This window comes from Amborella trichopoda, chromosome 5, assembly GCF_054954075.1.
Source record: "Amborella trichopoda isolate Santa Cruz 75 chromosome 5, AtrichopodaSantaCruz75HAP2 v2.0, whole genome shotgun sequence".
Classification (NCBI taxonomy): domain Eukaryota; kingdom Viridiplantae; phylum Streptophyta; class Magnoliopsida; order Amborellales; family Amborellaceae; genus Amborella; species Amborella trichopoda.
The window spans coordinates 8,849,352-8,860,488 of NC_142340.1; the positions used below are offsets into that span (position 1 = coordinate 8,849,352).

The 11,137-nt window shown below is 35.6% G+C and overlaps 1 protein-coding gene across 10 annotated transcripts; it reads left to right on the forward strand.

Moving 5' to 3' along the window:
• Positions 1 to 1,196: 1,196 nt before the first annotated feature.
• On the forward strand, positions 1,197 to 10,937 carry LOC18443733 (uridine 5'-monophosphate synthase / UMP synthase (PYRE-F) (UMPS)). Of its 10 annotated transcripts, none has more exons than XM_088867364.1 (8): positions 1,197 to 1,467; positions 2,101 to 2,894; positions 3,988 to 4,071; positions 5,034 to 5,116; positions 5,212 to 5,299; positions 5,393 to 5,647; positions 10,378 to 10,507; positions 10,606 to 10,937. In XM_088867364.1, exons 2-7 carry the CDS (start codon positions 2,121 to 2,123, stop codon positions 10,504 to 10,506), a joined length of 1,413 nt encoding a protein of 470 aa, XP_088723490.1. In that variant the 5' UTR covers positions 1,197 to 1,467; positions 2,101 to 2,120; the 3' UTR covers position 10,507; positions 10,606 to 10,937. The 10 variants fall into 10 exon arrangements, with proteins under 10 accessions (XP_088723490.1, XP_088723489.1, XP_088723488.1 ...); XM_088867363.1 differs by having other exon boundaries at positions 10,619 to 10,937; XM_088867362.1 differs by having other exon boundaries at positions 1,197 to 1,455; positions 2,075 to 2,894.
• The last annotated feature ends 200 nt before the right edge of the window (positions 10,938 to 11,137 follow it).

Below are 11,137 nucleotides of genomic sequence, written 5' to 3' on the forward strand. Positions count from 1 at the left end.
AAATTTGGGAAACTTTGGGCGCAATTTAGAAAGTATGTCGCGCAACTGCCTAGCGGCATTCTTCAAATCTGCGAAAGTTTTAAAATCCCAACGTATCTCGGTAGATTTCGCCGAATTTAAGGCTGAGCACCGCCGAAAGATTCTCAAAGGTGGAGTTCCCTATGCGTGGTCGTACGTCACGATCTAAACCGTCCAATGGAATTCGGTTCATCGATTCTCTTCTGCGATCTTCTTTGGAGGATTTTACGGCTAGTTTCTCTCCTCCCTCCTGATGACAAAAGGAAACCTTAGATGATGGCCTAAAGCTCCAGAACCCTAGAAATTGATCACCCTTAATCGAGAACCCTAATTTCTCTAGAGTTATGAAATCCCCAAAATACTGCATTTTTCTTCTCTCGGAGCTTCCCACCTTTATTCTGTTGCTCTGTTTCTTGAGATTTTTATGCTGCAGAGAAGAAGAAACCCTGAGAATCCTTAAGAGCTCGTAAACCCATTACATCTTCCTTTTTACCATAGTATGCAAGTCGGGGATTATTAACAGATCGGTTCACCATACAATAAAAAAAAAATTTATTTTTATTTTTGAAAATTTAATAGACAAAAATATTTCATATAAAGTTATTATTAATATATTAGATTAGTCTCAAAAAATCGGAATAAAAAAATTAGATAAATTTACAATAGTAGAAATTTTGAAATTTTTAAAAATATAAATTATGTCAAAACCATCAATAATTAATTCATCTATAAAAACTTTATTAGATTATTATAATTAAATCAATTAATTCAGATGCTGATGAAAATGATTCAATATTAAATACATAATTAATTAATATATACTAAAAAATATATATAAATATACTTATTACATATTAAATTTATTTATTAAATACTTAAAGTATAGTACGGTAACAAATATATTATATAAATTTATTCAAAAATGATCTTATAGGGCCTCTTTTTTATTTTTATTTGCCTAATATCTCAAAAAATTACTATTAAATTTAAAATTTGATATTAAAAAAAATCAAATGATCCGTACAAAATTTAATGAGTGGGGGAGGGTCCAATAAGATCATTACTCTTCCTTAAATATTTAAACATCGCACCCAAAGAAATACACCATTTTTGTTTTAAATTTGCGTTTCACGTCCATGTGATTTGGGTTTAGAGAGAGGAAGAAGAGAATAAAAATAGCGCTGGGCTTATAGCCGGGTTTATAGAGAGAAGAAAGAAGAGGTCATCGGCTTTACAAAGAGGCCTTGATAAAGGAAGATGGGATGCTGATTTTGATTAGTTTGAAGAGGGATTTCCTCTCTGATTTGGGATGTTGTTTGAGAGGAAGCCCTAACTGTACTGATTTGTGAAATTTTTATAGAGAGAAAAGGAAGAGGGTTTTTCATTTTCTTGGGGAAACAGCAAGCAGAGCTGAAGGATTAGGTTTGGGGTGCTCCTGTAAGTTTACAGGTTACATTATATTGTTTATCTTTGTTATAACATAATCCAAAACAAAATATTGATTACTTGGTCCTGTTGTCACACTCTATGCTTCTCATTCATCAGTAAAAGACTATGCTTTGAGCTCTAATTTGTGCCATAAACAGTATTCTCATACAAACAATTATCACAAATAATCACAGAAATCTGCATGTGTACGATTTTCTTTACACAATGATTTACTTTACAAAATGATTTGCTATAAACAGTATTTCATTTGCACAATGATTTCCTATAATAACAAGTGAAATCTGAATCTATTTGTTTAAGTTTTTTAAAAAAAGGAAAAAAAAAAAATTATACCTTGCAATTGTGGCTTTGAAGAACACAGTGGGGATACAAATTTATATTTTAGGTTTTTTTTTTAATTAATATTTTTTTTTTCAAAAGCATGAAAGTAGCAATGGCTGCAATACACAAAACAGGAAAAAAAAATATAGGTAAAAAAAGATACGATTTTTTGACCTGATTAAAATTGTATTATGAAAATGCAAGCCTTAGCAAATTAAAACTGGAAATTGCACTCTATTTATCTTCATTTTCTCTCTATAGCTTAGTCCCTTTCTCTGTCATCAAGTAACAGATTCTAAAACCCAATAACAGAGGCAAGAACGTCGAAAACCATGGAAGACGTCATTCTCGAGCTCCATGAGATCGAAGCAGTGAAATTTGGTAACTTCAAGCTCAAGAGTGGCATCTTCTCTCCCATATACATTGACCTTCGTCTTATCGTCTCATTTCCTCGCCTCCTTAAACTAATCTCCACCTCCATTTTCAACTCAGTCTCCTCTCTCTCCTTTGATCTTGTCTGCGGTGTTCCATACACTGCTCTTCCAATAGCCACTTGTATCTCTGCAACTAACAATGTACCCATGCTTATGCGCCGAAAAGAAATCAAAGACTATGGTACCTCGAAAGCCATCGAAGGGGTGTTTAAGCATGGCCAAACTTGTTTGATCATTGAAGATCTTGTAACCAGTGGAGCTTCTGTTCTTGAAACAGCAGCCCCATTACGATCAGCTGGTCTGGTTGTCAGCGATGCCATTGTTTTGATTGATAGAGAACAAGGGGGTAGAGAGAATTTGGAGAAAAATGATATCAAGCTTCATTCTTTGATTAAGCTTTCAGATATGTTGGGTGTATTGGTTAGGCATGGGAAGGTCTCAGAAGAAGTTGCAGAGAATGTGAGGAAGTTTTTGGAGGAGAATCAAGCTGTTGGTATTGCGAAAGTTGCAGAGAAAGTGAAGGTTAAGAGGATTCCTTACGGGGAGCGGTCGAGATTGGTGAAGAACCCAACTGGTAAGCAGTTGTTTGAGATAATGGATACGAAGAAGAGTAATTTGTGCTTAGCGGCTGACGTCTTCACTGCTGCTGAATTGCTGAGTCTTGCTGATAAGGTCTCTCTCTCTGAATATTTGTTTTGTATTTTCATTCTTTCATTGGTTTGAACTTGTGTTCCTTGTTGATAAGTCAGAAGGTTTTTTTTTGTTTTTTTGGCTTGTGAACTTTTAGGAATTTACATTTCCTTCCTAATTCTAAACTTATACGAGGCATGAGCGTTAGTGGAAAGTTACATTTCCTTCTTTCTTTTCCTTATTTTCTGTTAACATTAACCCGCACTTTTGTTTGTTCATTGGGTAGATTATTTTTGGTTTTGTTTACTCTGGGTTTCATTGCATCTTCACCGCATCATGTTCAAGTATTGGTATTTTCATCTGTTGCAAATGATGATATTCTTCATTGCGATGAGAACAATGCTGATATCAACTTCTGCTCATGAAAATGGAAAAGATAACTATGGATGGTCGCTTTAAAGTAGCAGAAGTCGAAACCTTTTTGTTTTTGCTGTTGAAATTTTCCTTCTTCCCTCAAGGTGATCTTTGGATATCTACATCACATTACATGTATTCATCCGAGAATGGGCTGGGGTCTTAGTGGTAGTACCAGCGAACCCTATAATGAAGTCTTTGACTCCATTCTCACCACCCTATGATAAAATCTTTGACTCCATTCTCACCAAAGGATAGGGACCCAGATCCCTACTGACCTATATATATATATATATATATATATATATATATATATATTTACATGTATTCATCCAGATATGCATCCTTGTTCTACCCTTTTCCCTCATTTATAAATCACTCTGATGGTTTGGATCTTTTTTTGGGTTCATTGCCCATGAAAGTTCTCTCTCATTTTTAATATTGCTTTTGGTATGGCTTCATGCATTGTGATTTGTGAGCAACCCATATTGTTCTCAGATACCATCTATTTATAAATTTTAGAAATTTTTGCTATTTATTTATATATATATTTTTTAGTTAGTAACACAATATGCAATACTTCTCTTTGATTCATCAAATTTTCTCAATTTTTGGTCCTAGGAGATTTCCGAATGATTTTTTACTAGTGTTTAGTGAGTATGATGTATGGGTTCTCTGGGTTTTTGTCGATGAACGTTAAGCAATATATGGGTGCTTGCAGGTTGGACCGGAGATTTGCTTATTAAAAACGCATGTGGACATATTTCCTGATTTCACACCAGAATTTGGTTCTCAGCTTCGCTCGGTATTCTGCTTTCTTTCTTCCGATATGGGCATGGCCCTATGGCTTTGTGAGCTTTTGATTTAGGAGTTAGGAGTTCACATTGACCAACTCTCTCTTATGAGAAGTTGTCTAGTGCGGCCTTTTTTCAATAATAAAATTAATGAGCCTCCTTCATTAGCATTGAGAGAATAATATCCTCCGTCGGTCTCAAATTGAAGTTCTATGTTGCGACCTTCAATACTACCCTAGTCTCTACTAGCTTTATTATTAAAGCTCATACTTTACCTTTAATTGGATTTGTTTTCAGGAACAGTGATGGAATAGTACAAGTTGGGGTAGTCTTTCGCATTATCATGCAATTCATTTTCTGAATATTTAAGAATGCACTATAAAACTGACATTTGATCTGTCAGGTTGTTACTATTGTAAACACTTTCCGCAAAGTGCATATGCTCATGTCTTGAATCTTTTATTCATATTGTTGTATTGCATGATTGTATTCATAATTTTGCCTTGAGATTTTTCAACAACTTTGATTTATATTGAGCCCATGTTGAGTGAAGTAATTGGATCCTTGTGAGATGACATTTATTAGGACTATTTGGGTTTTCCTCTTTCAGTTATGTTTCTTGATGATGTGTTTGATAATCTAATGGACATGGGTTCTATGAGTCAATGTAGAAATGAGTCACCTCTTAAAAATCTCTTTTTTGAGATGGATTTTTGGACTTAATTTTTAAGGACATGTAATCTCTAACATAGAGATTATGAATATGAAAAAATAAATAAATTTTGAAAATTACAAATAATAATTCTATTAAGAAAACATTTGGACTGTTCATTTCAGTTGTTTTTAGGTGGACCACCTATTTTCATCCATCTCTAAGATGTATGCTTTATACCTTGGGGACCGCTATTGTAAAAATGCAGTCCCCGCTGCATAAAACAATTTTCCTATTCTAATAGACATTTTTCTAATGAAGATTGCAGAAAAACACAATTTCTTAATTTTTGAAGATCGCAAATTTGCTGATATTGGAAATACAGTGACCATGCAGTATGCAGGGTGAGATTTAGCTTCCGTTTCCAGGACCTTTGGTTCCAGTATATATGTTATCCTTTCCTTCATGACCACTTCAATGTTTTGACTGCTTGTTACAGGGGGATCTTTCGCATACTGGATTGGGCTGATATTGTCAATGCCCATGTCATCCCTGGCCCTGGCATCGTGGATGGCTTGAAATTGAAGGTTTGTAATTTATACTAAAGCATTCTATTCATGCAATAAATACTTTGTGTGTTGCTTCTGGACCTGTTATTGACATCTACTTTGTTCGTTCAGGGTTTGCCTGCTGGTAGGGGCTTGCTTTTACTTGCAGAAATGAGTTCAGCTGGAAACCTTGCCAAGGGAGACTACACATCAGCAGCAGTGAAAATTGCTACAGAGCATTTTGATTTCGTGATTGGATTCATATCAGTCAATCCGGCATCATGGCAAGATGGGCCCGGAAATCCTGCATTTATTCATGCCACTCCTGGAGTTCAATTGGTTTCTGGAGGAGATGCACTGGGGCAGCAATACAACACTCCTTATTCTGTACGACACTTTCATTTTCTTTCCTATTGAATAATCTTAGGTAACTTATCTAATTTTTAATAGATTCTGACAAACATTAGGACATTAAACATAAACTATGAAATCAGAACTGTGCAAATTATAAGCTCCTTAAGTTTGGTCTTCTTTCTTGAATTTACATGGCGTCTCGTATCACATGTTTCACATGATTAAAACTATCACTTGTTATTTTTCAGGCTAAATTCCTTAAGCTTGTTTTTATGGTCATGATGAACCTACCAAGTTTATACCTGACTAAACGCCATTTTGCATCAGAACTACTACCATCTAAACTACTTTGACATCAGCCGCTGTCTCATGTAAAACTCAACATCAAATTCTATCAATGAATCCCGATAATTGTTTGGTCTCATGAATGTCTTGATCCATGTGCCATCTCCATGTGTAACCTTTTACAAATCCTTCCGCTAAATGCAAAGATCACTTTTGCCAATGCCATGTAATTGGATGCTGATTTGCAGCATGATGGATTCTTAGAAAGACGAAACCTTCTTGTACATGTTCATGGATGAATTTCAATGCTTCAAATGTGTATATGTGCTATGGCTGTCCTGAGGGCCAATGAGAGAAAACTGCGTTATATCATGTTGAAATGTAACTAGTGGTTAAAAACACTAGAAATTAGCCTGTTAACACTCTTTTTGAAGCTCTAGACTGGAGGTTAGTCTTCACGAGCTTTTATAGATGTTAAAATATGTTTGGTTTCTTATTTTAAGATACCTAGTCTAAGGTGTTTCTATAAATTTGGTAGAATTCTTCTTTGAGAAGAAAAAAACTGATATTGTAAGGAACATACTGGGCCCAGTCACTTCAATCCAGCCAATTTTTTGTCTAGATGACCCTTGAACTGTTCAAGAGCAGTTGGATGGACAAAGGTGGCTAGATTGGTTAGAATCAGCTTTCAAACTGGCTGGACCAGTTGAAATAGTTGGATTTTATCATATGAAACATTGCAATTAGTTCAGAGAAAGCTGGCTATTGTTTCTGTTCTGTCAAACCTGTCCGATCCTGATGACATTCGGATGAATGGAAGATGACTACGATAATAATAGATCCTTGAAGTTTGGGGGTTGATTTCATACTTCGGTAATTCTTGTTTGATCTGTCTTATTAAGCTTCCTTATTTAGATTGCCCCAGACAAGGCAACGATCTTTTAGGAATAGCAACATAAGTATTTCATTGAGGATTAAACAAATTACTACAAAAAAATGATTACAAAAAAAAAGCTTAAATGTTTCATTTAGTTGACCTTCAAAGAAGTCATAACTAGGTTTCCGAGAAGGATAACATATGATAGGCAAACAATTTAGGGCTCTTTTATAAGATAGTGACGGAGCCTACATTTGAAGTATGTCCAACAACAACTTTTATATTGGGTGCAGCATTTTCATGGCTTAACTGAAGATTGCAAGGAGCGATTGGTTGCCATATGGTTGAGCCGTTGAACCAAAGTACCGACAAATAGAACTAGTATGAGTCTTACTTGGGAAACCCAATGATTGATCAAGTTCTCCAGGAGTTGTATGAGAAATGTTGGAAGGTGATGGATGTATAGTTGTTGGTTTAGAAGCATGCAAGATGTGAGGTTACTAGGAGCTTTTGCATTAGGCACTTCAATAGAGAGGGTGCAGTGCAATGTATGATTGAGTTTTTTCAGTTCATCATGAAAAACACTGTTGCATGTTCAGAAGCTGTGCATTTATATCAATGTACCTTGGACGATTTTCTTGTTGCATTGATGATCTAAACACTAGGCATGGCTTAGGTCCTACATTAGCAGACTAGTATATCTATTTGTAGTTCAATTTGTATTCTTAGGTGTCATATCTGCTCATTTAGGTTTGAACTCTAAACTAACCTTGTTCTCTCTATGGTCGATACATGCCAGTTATGAGAGACATGCAGATGCTTAAATTTGGCTGTCATCGCCATTGTAAAATGAACAAGCCACAATCCATTTTTGGACATATCATTTGTGAAGCAGCATTTGGTGAATGTTGTGTAGCTTATAAATGCTTGATGTTTCCAAAAATGATCCAAGTCAGAAATGTAGTATTGGAAGGGCTCAATCTTTGATTTAAGACCTTAAAATTTATTCAGGTGGATATTGATAGAAGGAAATTACTTGAATTGGTAATATTCAGCAACATCTTACTGGTAATAGAAATTGTGAGCATTCTTTTTGTCTGATGCTTAACATTATTTATGTACGTGCTTGTAGTGAGTCCATGATTGCAGTAGGAACCGTATTTTTATTTATTTTTGAATATGAAGTAGGGACGTTATTAATATTGGATTTTTATGGCCTTAGCTTTCTGTCTCAACAATGGTTGGTGATTTGGATTCAACTATTTCTACTATTGTAGTATTGTGTTTTTATCTAGTTCTACTATTATACAATAAATATATGCCCTCCAAAATGTTCCCCATCATGAAATTTCCATTGTAGGTCTCCATACTATTGACTTTCCCCATAATCATTTCTGCAGGCCTTAGTGATTTTATTATCGGTGACAAGCTCAATTCAGGCTAAAGATGAACACAAACACTTAATTGTTGACTACAACTACTTAGTTAATTGTAGCACCCATGAATTGTGATTGTCCTTGTCAATATTAGAAAATTCGGCCGCCCAACCGCCTAGGCGAAAAAATTTTGAGAACGCTTAGGCGCAGTCCTGGCGGGATCATTATGCGCCCTAGTTCTAGGCGCCCGCCTAGCCGCTATTGTCTAGACGCCCACCTAGGCGTCGCCAAGTGACAACTTGTGGGTGGGCAGAAAAAAAAAACGCTCGATGAGGATAAAAAATGTAATTTTTTCCCACTTAAATAGGGGGAAAAGGGTTTAAGGGGGTATTCTAAACCCCCAATAGAAAATCCTTGGCCTTTAGGGTGATAAAACCCCCCCAAAAATCACTCTTTTGTAATTTATCCAAAGATCAATAAATTTTTTATTTTTCTGATTTCTTCTCAAAACGAAGGCAATAGTTTGTGGGTGGATTTGGAGCTTCTAGTAGTTGATTTTGAGAACTTTTGGCGACCCCACTAGACGAGTTTTGCACCGACATCAATTTGATTTTGATATTTTTAAAATATTATCATATTTGAAAGAAGCTTTTGATTTTATTTTGCTACAACATATTTTGTTATGAATCATGTATTTTTTCTTTTACTTTTTTTTTTCTTTTACGATATATTTACATGTTTGTGGTTAAAAGATTGATTTTTTTGGTGATTAATTGAATTCTTTTCTCACTTGGACGATGTTTTGGGGTGGGGAACCCCCCAAAAACCACTTTTTAGTAATTTATCGAAAGATCGATAAATTTTTTATTTTTTCGATTTCTTCCCAAAATGAAAGAAATAGTTCGTGGGTGGATTTGAAGCTTCTAGTAGTTGATTTTGAGAATTTTTGGCGACCCACTAGACAAGGTTTGCACCAACATCGATTTGATTTTGATATTTTTAAAATATTATCATATTTTATTATTTTGCTACAACATATTATTTTATGAATCATGTGTTTTTTTTTTTTTTTTCCTTTTACGATATATTTTTTTGGTGATTAATTGAATGCTTTTTTTGCTTGGACGATATTTGGGGTTGGGGGCGGGGGGAGGGAAGGTTTGATTTTGGTGAGGGGACCCTGTCTCTAGGCGCCCACCTAGGTGGCCAGGCACCCAAACTGCCTAGGCACCTGAATCCGTCTTTTTCATTGGTCATTGTAAGGTAGGATGATTTGTCATTTATGGCTGTTGTAACACTGCCCATGGAGTCTAAATGGACTATGGACTAGGAAGTCATATTCTAGACACCCAACTCCATGGCACCATGCAGCTCTTTTAAGTGGTCAAACCCGCCAACCCGCCCCCCCCCCTTTCAACGTTCTCTTCTTAAAGCCCTGAGGCTAACACTTGAAGGCTTTTCATGTGTCAGCAATCCTGTATACCGCACCACAATTTTGTTGGGCTTCGATTGAATATTCCATGTTTCCATCACTTCAAAACCATGCCAGTCTATCTAGGCTTTAGGCTTTGGACACAATCCAAAATATTTTAAATGAGAAATGGGTTTAGTCACTTGGAGAAAAGTTACCTAAAGATTGATAGAAGTTCCAAACTACTATTCTCAATCAAATTTAGAATTAAGACCCCCTTAAGCAACTAAAAAATTATTTACATGTCAAGTGCAGTGACATGATTTCCTAATTACACCTCTTGGCAGCAAGAATGATCAAAGGGCTGCCTTAACTACAGGACATTCGTGCTGAGGAATATGACTGGTATAGTTGAATTCAGGGAAAAATGAAGATGCAAATTTAGCTAATGGATTGGCTTCTGCAAAATGCTTTGAGCAAAGCAATTTCAAATTGGCTCGATTTTGTTTCAAAAACCTTTGGGAGATGCTTTTCTTTGGCCATGGCTGATAACTGCCATCAAGTTTATATTGTGAAAAACTGCATCACTAATGGATAAGTTTTATTCAATTTGAAAGCTGCAGAGACATAACACGTAAATAAGTTGATTTTACTCTCATGTGGGGGAATAACGAACTCTTTGATCCCGATATAAAGGATTCAACATTTGTGCCCTTTGTATTTTATATGAATCAGGAATGCAATCATCCTAAAGATCCAAGTTTTAATGTAGTTGTTTTTTGGGGCTTGTCAGTTAGTGCTTTCCTTTTCTCAGGTCATTCATGATAGAGGAAGTGACATTATCATTGTCGGTCGTGGCATCATTAAAGCGACAGATCCAGCAGAGGCAGCCAGGCAGTATCGTCTTGCGGGGTGGGAAGCGTATAAGGCAAGCTGCTCATAAAGTATGCACTTTTCTTTGTTATAGTATTTATAAATCTACTTATTTTGCATTGATGTAAATTTTCACGGAGTGATGGTTTATAAGCTTTATGGCTCATAGCCTTTTATGTCAGGACAAAGGTTTGCAACCTGGGGCAGCTGCATTACTTTGTTACAGTGCCATTAGTTTGGTTCAAACTAATTGAAGCATGACAGAATATATGGTCATCTTCAATTTGGATTTTGTTGATTGCCATGAAGAATAAAGTGAAACTTTGATTGGGTGTATTCATCAGCAAAATGCAAGGAAAAATCCCTTTATTTGTAAGTTATACGTCCATTGGACTTCTTCTGTCTCAGTTAAAATTCCAACTACCAGTAATTCACTTATTGGTGTGTAGTTACGGATGGTCAAATTGATGAAAGCAAATAAGTCTTGATTACTGTGGTTCATCGTTTTTGAACTCTCTAGTTAATTAGCTAAAAAATAGCTGTATGATTATGTTTTTGAGTACGAGACTAAGAGGATGTATACTATACTTCCTTGAGCATAGTTTGCCTCTACTCCCTCGTTTAGAAGTCCACATTACTTTGATTATTTTAAGTTGAGAGCATACACAAACCTCGCCCTTTATTTTTTTAATTTTTACAAA

Coding starts and splice junctions, on each gene's coding strand:
- LOC18443733 (XM_088867364.1), top strand. CDS start 2,121: ATGGAAGACGTCATTCTCGAGCTCCATGAGATCGAAGCAGTGAAATTT. Junction 2,895..3,987: donor TGCTGAGTCTTGCTGATAAG/GTCTCTCTCTCT, acceptor GGGTGCTTGCAG/GTTGGACCGGAGATTTGCTT. Junction 5,117..5,211: donor GTGACCATGCAGTATGCAGG/GTGAGATTTAGC, acceptor TGCTTGTTACAG/GGGGATCTTTCGCATACTGG.